The 18,882-nt window shown below is 36.8% G+C and overlaps 1 protein-coding gene across 2 annotated transcripts in view; it reads left to right on the forward strand.

The window, feature by feature from the left end:
* Ercc6l2 (ERCC excision repair 6 like 2) overlaps positions 1-18,882 on the forward strand; it is a 113,898-nt gene that overhangs the window by 74,911 nt on the left and 20,105 nt on the right. Inside the window, exons 15-18 of one of the 2 annotated variants that reach the window (XM_077792403.1) lie at positions 944-1,024; positions 2,561-3,728; positions 8,548-8,702; positions 10,583-11,517. In XM_077792403.1, coding sequence (XP_077648529.1) covers positions 944-1,024; positions 2,561-3,728; positions 8,548-8,702; positions 10,583-10,663 — 1,485 coding nt within the window. In that variant the 3' untranslated portion in view covers positions 10,664-11,517. Of the gene's footprint in view, positions 1-943; positions 1,025-2,560; positions 3,729-8,547; positions 8,703-10,582; positions 11,518-18,882 lie in introns of those variants that run through there. The other variant, XM_026401976.2, reaches the window with a different exon arrangement.

Genomic DNA, 18,882 nt, shown 5'->3' on the forward strand with positions numbered 1-18,882 from the left:
ACCGGGCTTTCTAAGGAGTTCCATGCCTGAAGCTCCTGACTATCGGTTTCCTGGCCTGGCAGCTTGGCAATGCTAACCACAAGTGCTAAGGGTGTGATTTCACTAATGGCTCACTAGAACAGAGCATCCCATCCTGCAGGTGTTGCTATTAGGCCTGAATGAGTGTAGATTCTTCAAGCACTTCGAGCTGCCCATAGCTGCTAGCTTATAGCTGCTAGCAAGCTGTAAACTGAAAATTATTCCAACATAGAAAGAATTAATTTCCTTTAGAAGGAGAATTTAATATTCTGGAATCTAGACCATTAGATACCTCTGTTAAATGATGCACCAATGGATTGGGAATGTAGCTCAGTGGTAGAGTGCTTGCCTAGCATGCTCAAGGCCCCGGGGTAAGTCCCAAATGTAGGAGGGGGCACAGGGAAATATACCAAATGCTTTAAAGTGCAAATACTTTCCAAAAAGCCTGTTATATAATTAAGGTAGTTTTTTAGTTTCATATTAGGATGACCTTTTCATATGACCAGTAAATATAATATACTAGTTGTATCACGTTCCCAGTGCTCGACACTGTGGTGTTTGACGTGTTGCCAGTATGTTCCTTACTATAATTATTAAGTAGGAATGGCTATTATGGTTATGATCCTTGGGTAACTTTTTTTTCCTCTCCTCCCCACCAATAATACTTTTAATGGCATTCACTGTAAAGTATTATTAGTTTTCTGCTTCTGAAAAAGTAAACTGCTAGAGTATTTTAAAATGTTATATTATACTGAATATTGGTTCTTTAATTAGCAAATTGAAAGTAGCATTAGGAGTGCTAAAGCAAGTTGCATTTTTTCCTGCTCTAGCTTGAAGATTTAACTTGTCATTGCTGTTGTTTATTTGGTTGTTTTTACCCCTTATTTTACACAGCTATTTACTTTCTTTTTTGCTGGTGTTCCAGAGAGAAGGCCAAGTGGAAGCAGGAATCATGACTGCCACAACATGGTTGAAAGAGAGACCTCCAGCACACAACCCAGAAATGGTAGGCAGTGTTGAGTCTGTAGCCCACCACACCTAGAAAACATGTACTGTGACAATTTTAAATTTCATTTCCTTTTTCTTCCATTTTTCATCACATTAAAAAACACAGTTTTTTGGTTTTGTTTTATTTTTAATATTAAGGACACTAAGTCAGAGAACTGCCAGTTAAATTTATAATTTAAGCTGATTTGATATTGTGTCTTAAAGTTAACAAATTCAGGAGCCATCAACAGACATATACATCTAAACTGGAATTTTAACTAAACCAAGTTAAATCCAAAATTAAATGTACTGTGTAAGTGACCAACCCAATCCAAATAAATAATTTTTACTGAATAGCATATTAAATGGAAAAATAGCCATCAATGTGTGTTTGATTATTAAATCCAAATATCAAAATCATTCTTTAAATCAGAACATATTTGATTTGATTTGAGTCCTTGATCTTGTGATCTTATTAGTAGTATCTTATCTCACATAACACAAAAATCTGTATTTTCATCAGAAGGCTTTTTGAGAGGTAAAAAGTATATGTGAAAAGGGAAAATTTTTATGTCATTGTTGCTAATTTAATCTTGTTTGTTTTTACAGGTTTAACCATGAGTTTTTATCAGCCCAGTAATCTACCTGAACATAAGTTATCTGCCCAAAGTTAATTCTCTCCCAGTAAATTAGGGTGAATATTTTTTTTAAATTTAAAGACATATGAAGCTGGGCATGTGGCTTGGGAGGCTGAGGCAGGAGGATCACAAGCCAGCCTCAGCAAAAGCGAGGTGCTAAGCAACTCAGTGAGACCCTGTCTCTAATACAAAAAAGGGCCAGGGATGTAGCTCAGTGGTCAAGTGTCCCTGAGTTCAATCCCTGGTACCAAATACATACATACATACATACATACATATATGAATATCAAATATTAGCAGAAGTATTACTGGATAATACTTTCCCCAAATCACTTACTTCTCAGTTTTAGGAGACTGAGATGTCTGACTAATTCTGATTAAAGTAGAAAAAATTAAATATTGGATTTAAATTTGTTGTAGATTTTACTCTAAAACTTTCTCAATTTTAATGATCCTACTGGACTTTATTTATTATCTTATTTTAACAACTTGAACCATTTTGCAGTTGTGAATTCTTTATCTGTAAGGTTTTTTTTCTTAAAGCATGATTGGAAGAATCTGCTGGACCTCAGTAAACCCCAGTAATTTTTAAACAATGAGTTATGTGCTTTTACCTTTTGAGGCTAGAATTGTGAGTCCCTGTATGTTAGAAGCTGAGCACCCCACTCTGTTTTCCTTAAAAATGATTTGATCACATGATATTCTAGTTTAAACTTTTATTTATTTTGGAAAGTTTAATACTTGGAAAGAGAAAAGACTGTACTAGACCATAATATTTAATCCTTTACATTTGTTTATTAAATGTTACACTTTTTAAAAATGCCAAGTTGCGTACTTACACTGAAATTATCTGTCCAAACTTAATTCCCTTCCAGTGCAATAGCTTGTGTATCATTATGTTGTCATTTTATCTATAGCCCAGGGAGCCTGACTGTCAAGAACCCAGAGGACAAGACCCACCTGCAGACCCACTGGCAGTGGACGCCTGTGATCTCTGCAGTGACTTTAGTGATGACGAGTCGGTGAGAGCCTCAAGAATAAAGACTTCTAATGGCAAAGCATCTGATGCAAGCAAAGGTGCAGGTTCTTCAGGGCAGCTGACCTTACTCCAGTGCGGCTTCTCTAAACTGCTGGAGGCAAAGTGTACAGCAGTTAAAGATGGCAAGGGAAATACTGCGTCTGGTGGTGAAAGTTCTGATGAGCAGCCCATTTGCCTTCCAGCAGAAGCCAAAGATGCTGGTTGTCAGAAAACTCAGGACACTGTTGGTACTTCAGAACACCAGACATTAGATAAAATCCTAAATTCAAATGAGAAACGTGTTTTTGATAAAAGTGAGAAACTATTAGAACAGAATGCTTCTTCTGAGTCTGATGCTGAAAAAAACTCTTCACATCTTGTGGGACGTCATTGCAATATACAGAATGGCACAGAATCAGAAGACAGTGATGTCATCTTTCCCACACAATATGCAACTCCACGATTCCCTAACAATAGAATAAGGTGTAAGCAACTCTTAGATGAATCTGAAGATTCTGAAACAGAAAACCCTGTCAAAATAAGAAACAATGGTGATGGTGAAGAGACTAATGACAGAAGACATGGACTCATTTCAAAAAATTTAAATCCTGAGAACAGGACCCTGAAACCTATTATGAAAAGCCAAGACACTGGTGATATTAGTGACGAATCTGATGACATTGAAATATACCCCAAGTCTAGGGTAAGAAAACAAAGATCTACTAGTCGATTGAGGCTTAAGAGGAAAAAGGAAAACAAAAGACAACTTTATAATTTTCCTAAAACAATGAAGAAAACAAACCAATTGTGTGCAACAGATGAGGGTAGTAACTCTCAAATTATTGATGACTTTTCATCCTCAGATGACAGTGTATCTGTCAGCCACTTCAGTGGCTCTAAACAGAGCCATACAGCAAAAACTATAAAAGACAAAATCAGTTTCTCTGCAAAATTGCCTAGCCATCATAAGAAAATTAACACTTTAATACCAAGAAAACCAATGAAATTTTCAAATGAGAAAGTTGCCAATCAAGAGCGGATGTATGAATCAATGGATAAACTTTTAGGTAACTTTAAATAATTGTTTTGCTCAATCAAACAGTTCTGTAAGAGGTTATTGAATTAGCTTATAAAGTAGCTCTAAAAACAAGATGCTACACTGAGACACAAATAAGGAAGCAGGTGGGTGGCAGGATTAAGGGAAGACCACCTACCTGGAAACAAAGAGCTTTGCCATCTACCTCAGGACCCCCTCTATGTGCCCCATCCTAATCACAGCCTTTCTGCTCCATAAACATCAATTATTCTGACTTTAATAGTAATTATTTACAAATTTAGTAATTCCTACAAATTATCTGTTGCAGAACCTGGGCCATCTGTCAAGTTTTCCTCCATCTTCATTTTGTTGAATGGACATTCTCAGTGCACTTGGGCTTGGTCCTCTGCAAATGAGCAGTTGGCTCCCAAGACTATGTCAAGCTGAGGTTCATTGCCTTCAGCAAGACAAGAGTTAAATGTTTGGCAGGAAGATAGGAGGCATAGAATGTTGCTTTTCTCTCTGTCTCTGTTATTAGCGACCTTTAATGCTTAATTTCTGTATCTGTTTATTTATTCAGCATAGTAAAATGATATTTTCTGCTCTTCTAATTTTCATTTTTTTTAGAATACTTTTATAAAGATATGTTGTCCCTTATCTACTAATGCTTACCTAATGGTAGAATTTGTATAGGAAAAATGCTTAATTCCTTTATTTGCCAATGTTCAATATAATAAATTGGTTCTATATCATTTAAGACAAGCTATTTTTTTTTACCAAGGATTGAACCCAGACGCACTTAACCACTGAGCCACATCCCCAGCCTATTTTGTATTTTATTTTGAGACAGGGTCTTAACTAAGTTGCTTAAGGTTTTGCTGAGTTGCTAAGGTTGGCTTTAAACCTTCTGCCTCAGCCTCCCAAGCTGTTGGGATTATGGTGTGCCCCACTGCACCCAGCCTTTTCTTTTCATAACATCATTGTAAATTTTCAAGCACAGTTAATGGTATCAATTTATTGCAATTAATATCATGGTTAAGGCTCTGCTATCCCTTCTTTGGCCAGAGCATTTGACAAGAGTATTTTAGTTACTGAGATCTCAGGCACTAGGATAATCATCTTTGAAAACTTCCTTGTTACCTATTATTACAAGGTGTTCCAAGATTATTTGTACATTTTCTGCCCCAAACCTAGAATCAGTTATTTCTCCAAAAACCTGAATTTCTTTTATAGAGAAAGTGTGTTTCAAGACCACAGTCAGATGCTAGGAATGATTGTTGCTACTACTAGCTTATTTATTTATTTATTTATTTATTATTATTTTTTTTTAGGTAATAATGTCTGTCTCAATTCACCATCCTTCCCATTCTCACAACCCCACCCTTCTCCCACTCCCCTCTGCACAATACAAATTTCCTTCATTCTTCCCACTCAAACCCCCACTATAGATCAGCAATTCTCTTAAAAGAAAACATTCAGCCTTTTGTCTTTGGGGATTGGCTTACTTCATTTAGCATGATATTTTCTAGTTCCATCTATTTGCCTGCAAAAGCCATAATTTTATTTTTATTTAAGGCTGAGTAATATTCCATTGTGTATATATATATATCACATTTTCTTTATCCATTCATCTGTTGAAGGGCATCTAGATTGGTTCCATAGTTTAGCTATTGTCAATTGTGCTGCTATAAACATTGATGTGGCTGCATCACTATACTATGCTGATTTTAAGACCTTTGGGTATAAACTGAGGAGTAGAATACCTGAGTCAAATGGTGGTTCCATCCCAAGTTTTCTAAGGAATATCCATACTGCTTTCCATAGTGGTTGCACCAATTTGCAGTCCCATCAGCAATGTGTGGGTATACCTTTTCCCCATTTCCCCATATCCTCACCAACAATTATTATTGCTTATATTCTTTTTTTTCTCTTCTAAATCTTTTTATTTTTTTATTTTTTTATTTTTTTATTGGTTGTTCACAACATTACAAAGCTATTGACATATCATATTTCATACATTAGATTGAAAATATTTCATGATAATATTTTTGCCTGAGATTCTTGTGATTACAGTGTGAGTCCTTATACCTAAGAGTCAGTTTTGCTGAATGTAAAAAAAAAAAACCCTGTTTTCTTGAGTGTTTTAAATAAGTACTTCATCTTCTTGTGTAAAAATTTTGTATCTCTTGTATTTTTTCTTTCCTACCTCTTTTTCTGCTCCCTAGATGCCCGGAATTTGGGTGTTTTTTGTTGGTTTGTTTGCCTATTTGTTTTCTTTTCATGGTCCAGTAATTTTACTAGATTGTGTCTTGGTGTTGGTTATTTGGGTCACTATTCTCACACGCACAGTGTAGCTTTCACTCAATTTTTATGGAAAGCTTTCTAGTTCTAGTGTTACTTGTGCTTTGTCCTGTTTGTTTTCTTTGGCCTTCTTTAAGGCCTCCTGTTATTCACTTGTTCAATCTTTTTTGCCTACCTTCAGAATTTGTTTCAGTCTCTTTTATCTTTTTGCTTTGTTTATTTCTGCTTTTTCCTTTAAAAAATTCTATTTATATAAAGACATTATCTATTGTGTTTATTTCCTCTTATATTCCTTCTAAGGTTATTCTTCATCTCTGAAATAATATTTAAAAATATTTAAGTCTTTCTTGAGTTCAATCATTTCTGAGTTATAATTCTGATTTGTGTTGTTGATAAATGTCACTTTCATGTTCTTAAAGTCATTTACCTCATTTTGAAGCTGATTATGGTTTTAATCTGTGTAATGAGATGTTTCTGAGATGTTTTCATAGTAGAAATATTATTGTCTATTCTCTTTCTCTTAATAATTTTTGAAACTTGACTCCGATGTTTTTCTCTTGCTCCTTTTTTATATGAAATTGTCTCTTCTGTTTAATGCCTGTCGTGCTCATCTCGAGTCCCTGCCTTCTGTTTCTCCTCTTCTGTTCTGGCCTGGGCAGGGCCATGGTGGGTCAGTACTACGGCTTCAGGAGGATAGTGCCTCCAGTCCCCTGGGGTCTTCTTACTGCAAGCCCCTGGAACCTGCTCAACTCTGGCCAGTGGAATACCTTCTCAGACTCAGCTGCTGACCTCAAGTTGACTGGCTGTGCTTTCCAAGAAGTACCTGTTGGCAATCCTGGGTCACCTGTTCTTAGGTCTGCCAGATCCACCTATTGCTTGCGTCCTCCTTCAATCTTTGATGCTATGCAGAACTCATAGCTTTGGGTTGTTTCTACCTGCTTGTATTTTAGGGCTTATAGGGATATCTTGTCATCTAATTTTGTTAGGATGTTGTTCAAGAACATGGCTTGGTTTTTCTTTTAGTGCTGTTTTCATGTGGGAAAGCAGAGGTTGAAAAATTACATCCTTGCCACTAGCCTCTGCCCAAAATCTGTTTAGTGATTTTAAGAGTTAGCATCACTTTTACAAGCATGTTACTTAATAAAAACAACAAAAAAAGTAAAAGAAGATGATTTAAAAGCAGGAATATTTTGCTGTAGAAACCTTGGTTTTTTGTTTTTTTTTTAACCCATTAAGCTTTCTTTTATGGTTAATGGTCTCATTGAAGGATCCTTATGATATATATTTTGTAACTAAGTACTGGATTATGCTTAGGTTTGTATGTAACAGAAGCTTTTTTTTTTTTAACAGTTGCTTTTTTTTTAACTGTGAAAGTTGTCAGTAGTTGGTGTGTAACAAATCTCGTTTTCATTAATGCATAGTTTGTCATCAAAATTAAGAAAAATCTGGAGCTGGAGTTGTGGCTCAGTGGTAGAGTGCTTACATAGCACATGTGAGGCACGGGGTTCAAGCCTCAGAACCAAATAAAGATAAATAAAATGAAGGTATTGTGTCCATCAAAACTGAAAAAAAAAGGAGAAAAAAAAAAAAGAAAAATCCGAGTAAATTTTCTACCGGAAGAATAATTTTGAAACTACCATACTTGCTACCTGGGGTATTTAAATTTAAGGGAAATGTTTTCCTAATACTCTTTCAATCATTTTATGTAACAGCGTCTTGTGTTGCATGATTGACAGTTTCTGGTTAAGAGGGGTTCAGGGCTGAAACAGCACAAGTGTTGGAGGTCATAATTGAGGTTCATTGCCAGAGCTGTTTGAGGGAGCTTTTACAGGCCTCAGTTCTAGCCTTCTCTTTTATGACCACAATTTAAAAATAAATTATAGGTGCCTAGAAGCAAAGCAATAAAAAAATGTAGCCATTTTTTAAACCTCTTTCAGATAAAAGCCATGAGTTAACTTTTTTCATTTCCTAAAAAGCTCCTATCTTGACATTCTCTGGGCATATGTACAAAAAAGACAAAATACAAACAATAAAACTGAGCAAAGCCAACCAAACGAAACTCCCTGGTCATAAACCCCATGCTCCCATTCCATCACTGTAATCAAGTACATGTTTAAAGGAACAGATAAGGCTAGCGCGACTCCTTCAATTACTAAACAACTTTTTGAAACTAACCAAGATGACAAATTCATAGCAAAAACCTTTGACTATGACTCTCTTGTGCCCAAAATTCCCTTTTCAGGTCTAAATTTTAAAATTCTTACCTGGTCTCAGCAGTTCTCATATTTATGGTAAGGAACCGGGGGTGGGGTTATTTTCATGATAATCTAGACCAACACATTTGAACTCAATCTCTTCAGGGTTTTTTGTTTGTTTTGTTTTTTTAAGAATATTTCAGGGTTAACATAATTGCATGTTTTTTCTTCAGGAGTAAAAATTCAGCAAAGCATAACCTATTTTTGACATGATTCTGATAATTTTTAAGGTATGCATGGACCAATTTTCCTTTGTGATGATAAATCACCTAGTGAACATCAATTATCTCCTAGGTGCTGTTCAGGAAGTGGCTTATATTCACTCAAACCAGCATGTGATAGGATCCAGCAAAGCTGAGAATCATATGAGCCGGTGGGCAGCACGTGACGTGTTTGAGTTGAAGCAGTTTTCCCAGCTTCCTGCTAACATAGCTATTTGCAGTTCTGAGGTAAGAAAAATATGGGGTAGATCACTTACCTGTATTATAAATTAGTTTTTATCTCATTTTTCATAGAAATTCTCAATAGGATCTTCTAGCACTTCCTCAAAAGTTCTGCTAAAACTCTAAGTAACATACAAGTAAGTATAAAAAACAAAATACCATTTGGGAAACTATAGTCACTGAAAATGTTTTGGATTAAATGATAAATCTTAACCTAAAAATGCCTAATAATATTGAGTTGCTTAATAGTTTTTCTCAAAATAAAAAGAGTTCCTATCTTCCAAAAATTCAAGAGTCTGAGGGGATCATGCAGTTAAATCAGAACCAACTGTCTGTGTTCATATGGAAAGAGTGTATGATAGGGGCTGGGGATGTAGCTCAGTGGGTAGAGTGCTTGCCTCATATGCACAAGGCCCAAGGTTCAATCCCCAGCACCACCACCAAAAAAAAAAAAAAAAATGTATATGATTAGATTTCCTCAAAAATTTTTCATGTAAAATTAAGACACTCATAAAAAGGTAACTTCATGTAGAATTTGTTTTTAGCAAAAGGATTTTTATAATGTTAAAAGTAATAAATACTTTCTACAGGCTCTTTCTACTTGGCATTGCCATTGTATGGAAATAAATAATTATGTAAATGTGGTATTTTTTGTTTATTCATAGTCACTTTTACCAAAGGTTTTTAAAATATTATGTTTCTTTGGTGTATTATTACTTATTAATTTCTGACAGTTAAGTGTCTAAGATGCAGTTTTACTATTACTTTATGAGTGAGAGTAAAGAGTACATACTATATATAACAGTGATATTTTAACTTAGTATTACTTTTTTGTTCTAATTAGTTATACATGACAGTAGAATGCATTTTGACACATCTTACATAAAAGTATAACTTCTCATTCTTCTGGTTGCACATGATATAGAATCATACCAGTCATGTTATCATATGTGTACATAGGGTAATAATGTCTGACTCATTCTACTATCCTTCTTCCTGCCCCCATACCACCTCCCCTCCATTCACTCCCCTCTGCCTAATCCAAAGTACCTCCATTCTTCCCTAGCCACCCCCTTGTTGTGAATTAGTATCTTCATATCAGGGAAAACATTAGGCCTTTGGTTTTTTGGGGATTGGCTTATTTCGCTTAGCATCAGCTCTATCCATTTATCTGCAAATGCCATCGTTTCATTCTTCTTTCAAACTGAGTAATATTCCATTGTGTATATATACCACATTTTTTTTATCCATTCATCTGTTGAAGGGCACCTAGGTTGGTTTCATAGCTCAGATATTGTGAGTTGAGCTGCTATAAACATTGATGTGGCATCATTACTGTAGTATGCTGATTTTAAGTCCTTTGGGTATAAACCAAGGAGTGGGATAACTGGGTCAAATATTGGTTCCATTTCAAGTTTTCTAAGGAATCGCCATACTGCTTTCCAGAATGGTTGCACGAATTTGCAATCCCACCAGCAACTTATGAGTATATATTTTTCCCCCACATCCTCACCAACATTATTGTTGCTTGTATTCTTGATAATTGCCATTCTGGTTGGAGTGAGATGAAATCTTAGAGTAGTTTTGGTTTTTTTTTTTTTAACTTTTTTTTATTATTAGTTGTTCAAAACATTACAAAGCTCTTGACATATCATATTTCATACATTTGATTCAAGCAGATTATGAACTCCCATTTTTACCCCATATACATATTGCAGATTCACATCGGTTACACATCTACTTTTTTGATTTGCATTTCTCTAATTGCTAGAAATGTTGAACATTTTTCATATATTTGTTGATTGATTGTATTTCTTCTGTGATGTGTCTGTTCAGTTCCTTAGTTCATTTATTGATTGGGTTATTTGGTTTTTTTGGTGTTGCAGGAGAATATCCCTCTGAAACTTCAAGCTCTCTTCTTTTATTTGTACCACATCTGGCTCAACAAAGGATTTGAATTGTCTTAACAATAAAAACAGAATATAAAGTGAAATTCAACACCAGAGAAAATATAAACTAAACTGAAAGTTCAAACCTCAGAATAAGTTGAGATACCGATATGGCCAGAATATTCTACCCAGATATTTTATTAACATGACAAATTTAAGTTTTCTTATAGACAAAACAAAGGAAGCAAATTGGCTCTTTAGTGATTACTCAGTTGGAAATGTGTGTGGGCAGTTTGGGTGGTCATGGTGACTACATGCCCCACCTGGCAATCGTGTCAGCAGGCCAGAGATACTAATAGCTGTCCTGGGTAGGGTGGGCGGTGGGTGCAGAGCAATCCCATATGCAAAGAACTGTGCTGCCCCAAACACCATAACACCCTGCTGAGAAACACTGATCCTTGTTCTTTTTTTTTTTTTTTTTTTTTTAAGAGAGAGAGAGAGAGAATTTTATTATTTATTTTGTAGTTTTCGGCGGACACAAGATCTTTGTTTGTATGTGGTGCTGAGGATCAAACCCCAGCTGCATGCATGCCAGGCGAGCGCGCTACCGCTTGAGCCACATCCCCAGCCCCTGATCCTTGTCCTTAAGGGGGAAAAATATAACAAATTTTCTAGCAAGAGCAAAGTTTTTCCTAGCATTTAATTTGAAGGGAACTTGTCACCTGAGGTTTTAAATGGAAACCACTAAAGGATCTAGGGAAGAGTTGGTTATCTTACAATAGCCTTAAAATAAATGTAATAATGGAATTGGAAAGGCTGTGTCTTTTAGCATATTTCAGAGTAATAGAGAGATCCATTGCCAGAATACAGCTCATGAAAGCATTCATGACCTGAGTGGGCTGCTTGAGATTCTCATTTGATCTACAGACAACACTTACAGACAGCATTTCTACAATGTGACTACCTTGTAGGAAATGTTGAACACTTTTATATTTTATTTTATATTTTAATACAAATATTTAATACAATAATTATTTTATATTTTAATACAAAAATGTATTAGGCTCTCCAGAAATTTGTTTTTTTAAGATGTAGAGTATATCAGAATCTTCAGAGTTTACTTTTGATTAGGGTATTTTTCTTTTTCAAACATGCCCTTTTCCCAAACAAATTGTAATGTGAAAAGTCAGATGATTTGGCAATCCCTGTAGAGTAAATGTTAATGAAATAATTTTCTAGGCGTTGGTCATTAGCTTATCTAAATATTTCTTAGAGAAGAAATTTATAGGCATATAATTCTCCCTAAAATGCAGACCCTAGATCTAGAAACAATAAACAGTCCCTTTGGAACCTCCTTAATACACATTGCCTCTAACACTTTTCAATCTCAACATTTTTGAGGGGGACAGAACAATATCAGCAGAAATCTTGGCCCTTAAAAGTGATTTGCAGAGTGAGGAACATTTGTGACAAGCAAATTGAATATCTACCCATGGGGCTTTGTAGCCTCCCTTCCGAGTCCAGGTATCCCCTCATCACACATACCCCAACTTAGTAGATCTTTTTCCGGGAATTTAAAGAAATGTGTTGTTTAACGTTGAAGTCATGGTGAATGTGAAACATTCAGTGAAGTTTTAAAGCCACTAAGTAGGAGGTTTAATCCATTGTTCGCAGGCCAAGAATAGTCCACATAAACACTCATTCGGTGGTTGACTTCTTTAAGTCAGCACTTGAAACAGTAAAATTCCATTCCAGCATTTCAGTCATCTCACAGAATTTCTGAGAAAAAAGGCGTTCCCAGTCACTGATTTCATCATATCCAGGCAATATTACTTCAACACTCATAGGGGAGGAATCACTGACACATCACTGACTTGGGTTGGAGATGTTTATGTCACTCACTGAAGGACTTTGCAGATGGGTGGTAATAATTGAATCTAAAATTTTAAAAATAGTTATGGGGAGGAAGATGCTATAAAGAAAGGAGAAAGGAAATGAAGCAAGAACAAAAGAGATCCAGTCATATATTAGCACACACCTACAAACCTTTGCTTCTCAAGTCTCCAAAGGACTGTAGACCTTCCACCTACAGTGTAATATCTTTCATCTAGGGCTCAAATCCAGAATCTTTTTGATTACTGAGAATTCTTCTGAGTACTTCATGTCTGTCATCAAAGTTTTATTAAAGAACTTTACTTGTGTTTGAAAAGATGTGTGCTTGTAGGCATGTGCGGGTGCATGTTTGTGTCCATAGCCAGATTCAGAGGTGCTGCCTCACTTTCTGAGAAAACAAATCAAATCCTATATATTTAGATGAGGCCAACAGATGAACAACAGTGGCCATCATATGCTGGTATTGCGCTTTCTGAGCAATGCTGTAGTCAAGTCTGAGCCTTTCACTAAGTTGCAGAGGAATATGTATACTAGGTGGAAACCTGCCGGAAAAAGACTCTGCCACCACAGTGCTAGGTAAACCCTGTGGTCTTCCAGAGCTCTCACTCTTTTCCATGTAATTATTGATAATCAAAATGATAAAAACTATGAACCTACTTTTCAAATTCACCTACTTAGTTAGGAAAGGCCGGAGATACATTATCTTTTCCATGTTTTCTATAACTTATACTATTATGATTTCAACTTGTAGAATATTTTATAGATGTCCTAAACTAAAACCTATTTCTCCTAAAATAAATTTCTAATCATACCTTTGTTATTTGATAGTGTGGACAATGCAAAATAACATGCAAAATAAAAATATATTTTGCCTTAAATAATACTTGGGTTTTTGAGAACTGCTCATTTTAAAAGATACGATGACTGGAGGGAAACCCTGTGCTCTTAGCTTTAAGCTCAGACCAAAAAGAAATGTTTTAAGTATTTGAAGGAACTGCTAATACTTTGATTAGAGTTAATTTGTTCTTTTGACATACGGAAGTATGTCACAAAACTCAACTATACCTGTTTGTGATGTGGTGCCTCCTTTTTTCAATCAACTGCATGTTTTCAACTTAAGTTTACTTAAAGTTTTCTGAAAAGAAATGTACAAAGACAGCATTCAATTACGGATTAATCGCTATGGCAACTGAGATGTGGTGACTGAAGGGGGAGGATGTATTCTGCCCTCAGTTTCCTGCCAGCTGTCATAGTCAACCTCTGCTGCCTGAATCCAAGCCAAAATATAGACTGTGACCAACTCCAAGAAACTATATCTGTATTTTTATAAATTGGTACAAGTATCAGACTATAAAAGAAGACTTAATCCCCTGAATTGGATGACAGACACTTGGCACTCTTGCCAGTGTTTGACAGAGAAATAATGGGTGGCTTTGTAGTAAAACCTGGATTAATAGCAAACCCTTCTTTATGTTATTGCAGTGTGGTGTAAATGAGAGAATAAGCGAGCTGTCGGTCTGGGGTGGAGGCAGCGTGGGGGGAGTGCCTTTCTATAACCGGTGCAGGTTTAAGCACTGTTCAGAATACTGTAAATACAAAGTGTTGTGTTAGTAAGAACTTCTCTTTCTTGTATTTGTATTAGATTGGCATTTTGTAGATTACCTAACATGAGGATTTCTGTGAGCTATGGTGGATTTGGGTGCAGTATGTCTATACAGCTTTTGGAGTCAGCAAGAAGGGATGGGCTGTTTACAACTCGCAGGCTTTGGGGAGACAGAGCATTCCATTATCCTGGCTTTCAGTGTAATGAATGGCATGATGGTTTAAAGTAATTGTTCACAAGTGACTGGTTTATGAAGCAGTTCGGTAAGGAAGGTTTATGGCTCCAGCATGTGACAGAATGAATTCTTACTGGGTGCGATTTCTCACAGTCTCATTTTTTCTGTCTCTAGCTAGATATTAATTTTATGGTCTTTGTATCAGAAAGTTTTTCTTCTAATAATAATTTTAGTGGAGATTAAGTGTTTTAAGATTGTTGCATTATATGCAGGAAATGATGTGACTGGTATTGGCATGAAAAAGTCTTTTGTGTTGCTGACCTTAAAACTAGGATGGCTCAGAGATGGTGTTCTGTTTCAGAAGATGGCATATTAATTAAGTGAAGAATACCTGTTACTGAGCCAGGGGAAGGAGAACCCCGTGTTGCCAGTGAGTGTGTGTACCTGTGCCCCTCCTAGCTGGAGGCTGGGAGAAACTGTGCCTGCCTTCCCCCCAAGGTTCATGGATGCTGTCACTGTTGAGCTGCTGAGTGCAAAACACATTCAACTCCTTGTATTATTCATAATATAGTACAGATTTCCATTATCTCAATGATTGTTGCTTTTCAGCAAGGATGATGACATCCCTACTGTGATAGTCTGCGTACAATGACCTGTCCATGTTTTTGTTGCTGATAATACCAATAATAGACTGTTTTAAGATATCTTGAAAGATATCTAGTCCAGTTCTCTATAATTTTATACAAGAAGGACTTGCCTTGGACCATGGGTGGCTTCCTGTGAAGAATTCTGTGGAAAACTATGTATTTAAAGGAATTATAAACTAAGTTAAAAATGAACTAGATTGACGAAAATAATCTTTGCTTATTAGGAAGTTGTATGTTTCTAACTTCTAGCTGGTTTTTATGCTGATTATGCAGAAGATAAATTAGCTTCTCAGAACAATTTCTTTGTTTAGAATAATGGGAAGATTCTAAATAGTTTAACAAAATGCTATTTCTTTGGGTAGATGAACAATATAAAGTTTAGAGATATAAGGCCTCATTGAACTGTGATTAAGTCCACCTAGTGACTTAAAGAATGTTAAGCACTTAGCAACCTTTTCAAATTGTACTTTATCCCTCTGTGAAAACCGTGGTATCCATTGGACATGGCCACTTAGGGGAACACCTACTGCCTTGCCATCTGAGAGCCCCGCCTCCACACACAGAAGTTCTGAATTTATAAGATGAGTAAAGCAACGTTGTAAGGTTAGGGAAACACAGCATTTCAGAATCTGAAGGATTCCTGGAGACTATTTAACCCAAGCATCTTATTTTATTTACGTTTAAAATCAAAGACTAGGGGCTGGGGCTGTAGCTCAGTGATAGAGCGCCTGCCTCGAACATGTGAGGCACTGGATTTGATCCTCAGCACCACATAAAAATAAATAAATAAAGATATTTTTTAAAATAAAATAAAAATCAAAGGCTAAATGGCTCCCTCAGGCCACAGGACTTGGCAATGGCAACCCTTGTCATCTTTTTAGTCTTCTGTCTTATCCTTTTATCTCAGTTCCCTGGATCTCTATTTGGAGACTTCAGATTTACTTTCCCAGTATGACATATCAAGCTTTTAAGTTTCTAAGATAACTAGTCTGTGAAGAATTTTCTTTACTTTAGCAGTTAGACGAAAATAAAATAAAACCTAGTAGATTGAATGCATCCTTCCCTTTTGAAAAAGTTTAACTATTTCTTAGATAGTTAAACTCTATCTGTGGACTCAAGAAATACAGTGAAATTGTTGGTAATATCTACTTCACCAAAGGTACATTGCCAACGGCATGATTTTTCACCTTTTCCTTTTATTATGATAGTTAATCTTGGTTGTCAACTTGCCTGAATTGAGAGACAAGAAAAATTGGTAAGGACACTTCTAGGTGTGTCTGTGAAGCTGTCTCCAGAGATGACTGGCATGTGAGTCAGTCCCCTGAGTGGGGAAGACCTGCCCTGAACACAAGTGGTACCTCCCACCCACGGGGGCCCTGGGTAGAAAGAAAAGGCAGAAGAAGTGCGGGGCTCATAGGCACACTTGCTTGACCCTTCTTGAGTGGGTACATTTTTTGCTGCTGTTGTCACCTGTGGTCATCAAATTCCAAATTCTTGATCCTTTGAACACAGATTCACACCAGCAGCTCTCCAGGGGGCTTTCAGGCCTTCAGCTTTGAACTGGGGCTGCATCATTGGTCCCTCTTATTAGGAAGTTTCCAGCTTTGGGACTGAGCAGCTACTGGATTGCCTGGCTCTCCAGCCCACAAAAGGCCATGGTAGGACTAGTTAGCATCTGATCATGTGAGCCAATCTAATAAATCCCCTCTTATATACATCTATATAGATATATGTATCCTTTTGGTTGTATTCCTCCTGAGAACCCTGATACACCTGTGCCTTTAAAAAATTTTTTTAACAGGAATTATCTTCATTTTTACATTTATAATCTCCCAAATCTCCAAATCCTTCAAGATCTACTTCAGATGTTTCGTGCCTTCCTCAAAATCTGCCCCATTTCCTCCCTCATCAGAATCAAGCTACCTTTTCTCCTGAGCTCTGCTTTGCACAGTAGTACTTTTGCCCAGTAGTATACTTTATACATCTCGTTCTTATTCTAAAGTATGACCTTCAGATTTTTATTATAGTATGTAAGTACATATCTTCTTTTCTAATAAATCCTGAGCTTTGAAATAGTAGGCTATCTCTTGATTCATCTTCACTAACTTAAAATGATGTGTTACATGAATTACTACTTGCTGAATAAATACTTTTTTAAAACAGATTTAGGTTTTCATTTGTTGTCTGGGTATAGTAAACTCTGCCACTATGTTCTGAGAGTTTTTAAGTGGTTTAAATCATCTTTTCCATGATCAACTTTCATAGTTTTCCTGGAAATCTTCTGGACCCAAGAAGGGGTCATGATATCCCCAATACATGGCCAGTTGGTCAAAAACAAGTAAAACAAACTGGGGCTTGCAATTGGCACTAGAAGTGGGGAGAGTCCAACTGAATCCTCTACCTGTGGATTCTGACACTCTCTAGGTATCCACCTGACTCTCCAGGTATATAGTGTCAGAATTAAACTAGAGGACACACAACTGGTGTCAACTGCTGCAAAATTGGCTCCCTCCTTGCTGGTGGGAGAAGTCCTCACTCTAGTATCCCAAGTCTTCTGTGTTGACTATGGTGAGAACAGAGGAGAACACTTCATTTTTTCCTAGACACAAAAGTATTCTCAGGTTTGAGTGGCATTCCTGGTCTTCATTTGATTTGCTCTGCCTCTGCCTCCAACCGCATCAGGTACTGTCTGATCCTCTACTCCAGATGGACCCAGTTCAAGTTCCATTTCTTCCATAAGTCAGTCTTTAGGGTCACTCTCTTCCAAGCGTTTTTAGCACCATTCTCTGTGCCAGTCATCATCGTTGAAATGGGTACCTTGTGTGTACTCGTTTCCTTCAAGTTATGTTATAGGACTACAGCTTACGCTTCAGTGAATACCACCACGTGGCAAGGACACCACTGAGTGGAGGTTCAGAAAGCATTTGTTCTTGATAATTCCTGATAATTGCATGAAAGTACAACATAAGGCAGGTCCCCACAACTGCTCCTCCACTCAGCCACACAATTCAAATGGGTAAACTGACAGATAATGTAGAAGTATTAGTGTTGTTTGCACAGCATAAATGCTGGTATTCTTCATCTTCATTCGTTATGAGTCATTTCTTGGCCATGGGTGCTCATATAGGAAACCAGTCAAGAAGGAAGGACCTGGGGAATGGTGTCAGAAAGACGTCCCTACCCATGCACCATCATCTAGCAATAAATCTAAAGAGGCACTGTGTGGCTTAATTTTTTGTCTTCCAAGTTATGTGGAGTGTCTTATTGTGTCCTTCCCATGACATATATGGCCTGTTTTAATCTGGCCCTTGCCCTCTTCTCTGGCTTCCCTGAAGACACTCACTTCCTCAGGATTATTGGTGCTAATTGTGTATGAGGCACTGTGCCTGGATCCAGGATACAAGATGAACAGGCTCTTCCTGGACAGTCTGCAGCTCAGGAGCTACTCTCCAAGCTCACTTTACCCCACACCTTCGCTTCTGTGATTATTTTGCTAAAAATTCCTTTTCACCTGTGGCTGCTTGTTGAATTCCTACCCTTGTCCTCTGTGACAGCTGTCCCCCAAGTCTTCTCCAAAGCAACATAAATTTCTTCCTATTCTTTGTGTATGTGCATATGTGGCTGCTGTAGCACTTAGGATGTTGTATAATGCAACACTGTATGTATATCGGCAAAATACTTTAAGCTATAAAGAATAGAATAACCATCTAAAAGTAGGTGACAGCATAGGTCACTGAACAAATTCATGTAACAGCATGTCTGATAGGAGGCATTTTCAGGGTTGGTGCTATGGCCCAGTGATATCATACAGATTTGGACTCTTATCATTTTCTGTCCCACTGTCCTGAATAAGTTAACTTTTATTCCTTTAGTCTCATGTTACCAGATCACTACCACAACTGAACAACTAGTTTTCTCGAATAAATGTGTCCAAAGGACAGGAAAGTGTGATTCCTCTTGTATCTTTCTTTTTGTTGAG

Source organism: Urocitellus parryii, chromosome 13 (assembly GCF_045843805.1).
Source record: "Urocitellus parryii isolate mUroPar1 chromosome 13, mUroPar1.hap1, whole genome shotgun sequence".
Classification (NCBI taxonomy): Eukaryota; Metazoa; Chordata; class Mammalia; order Rodentia; family Sciuridae; genus Urocitellus; species Urocitellus parryii.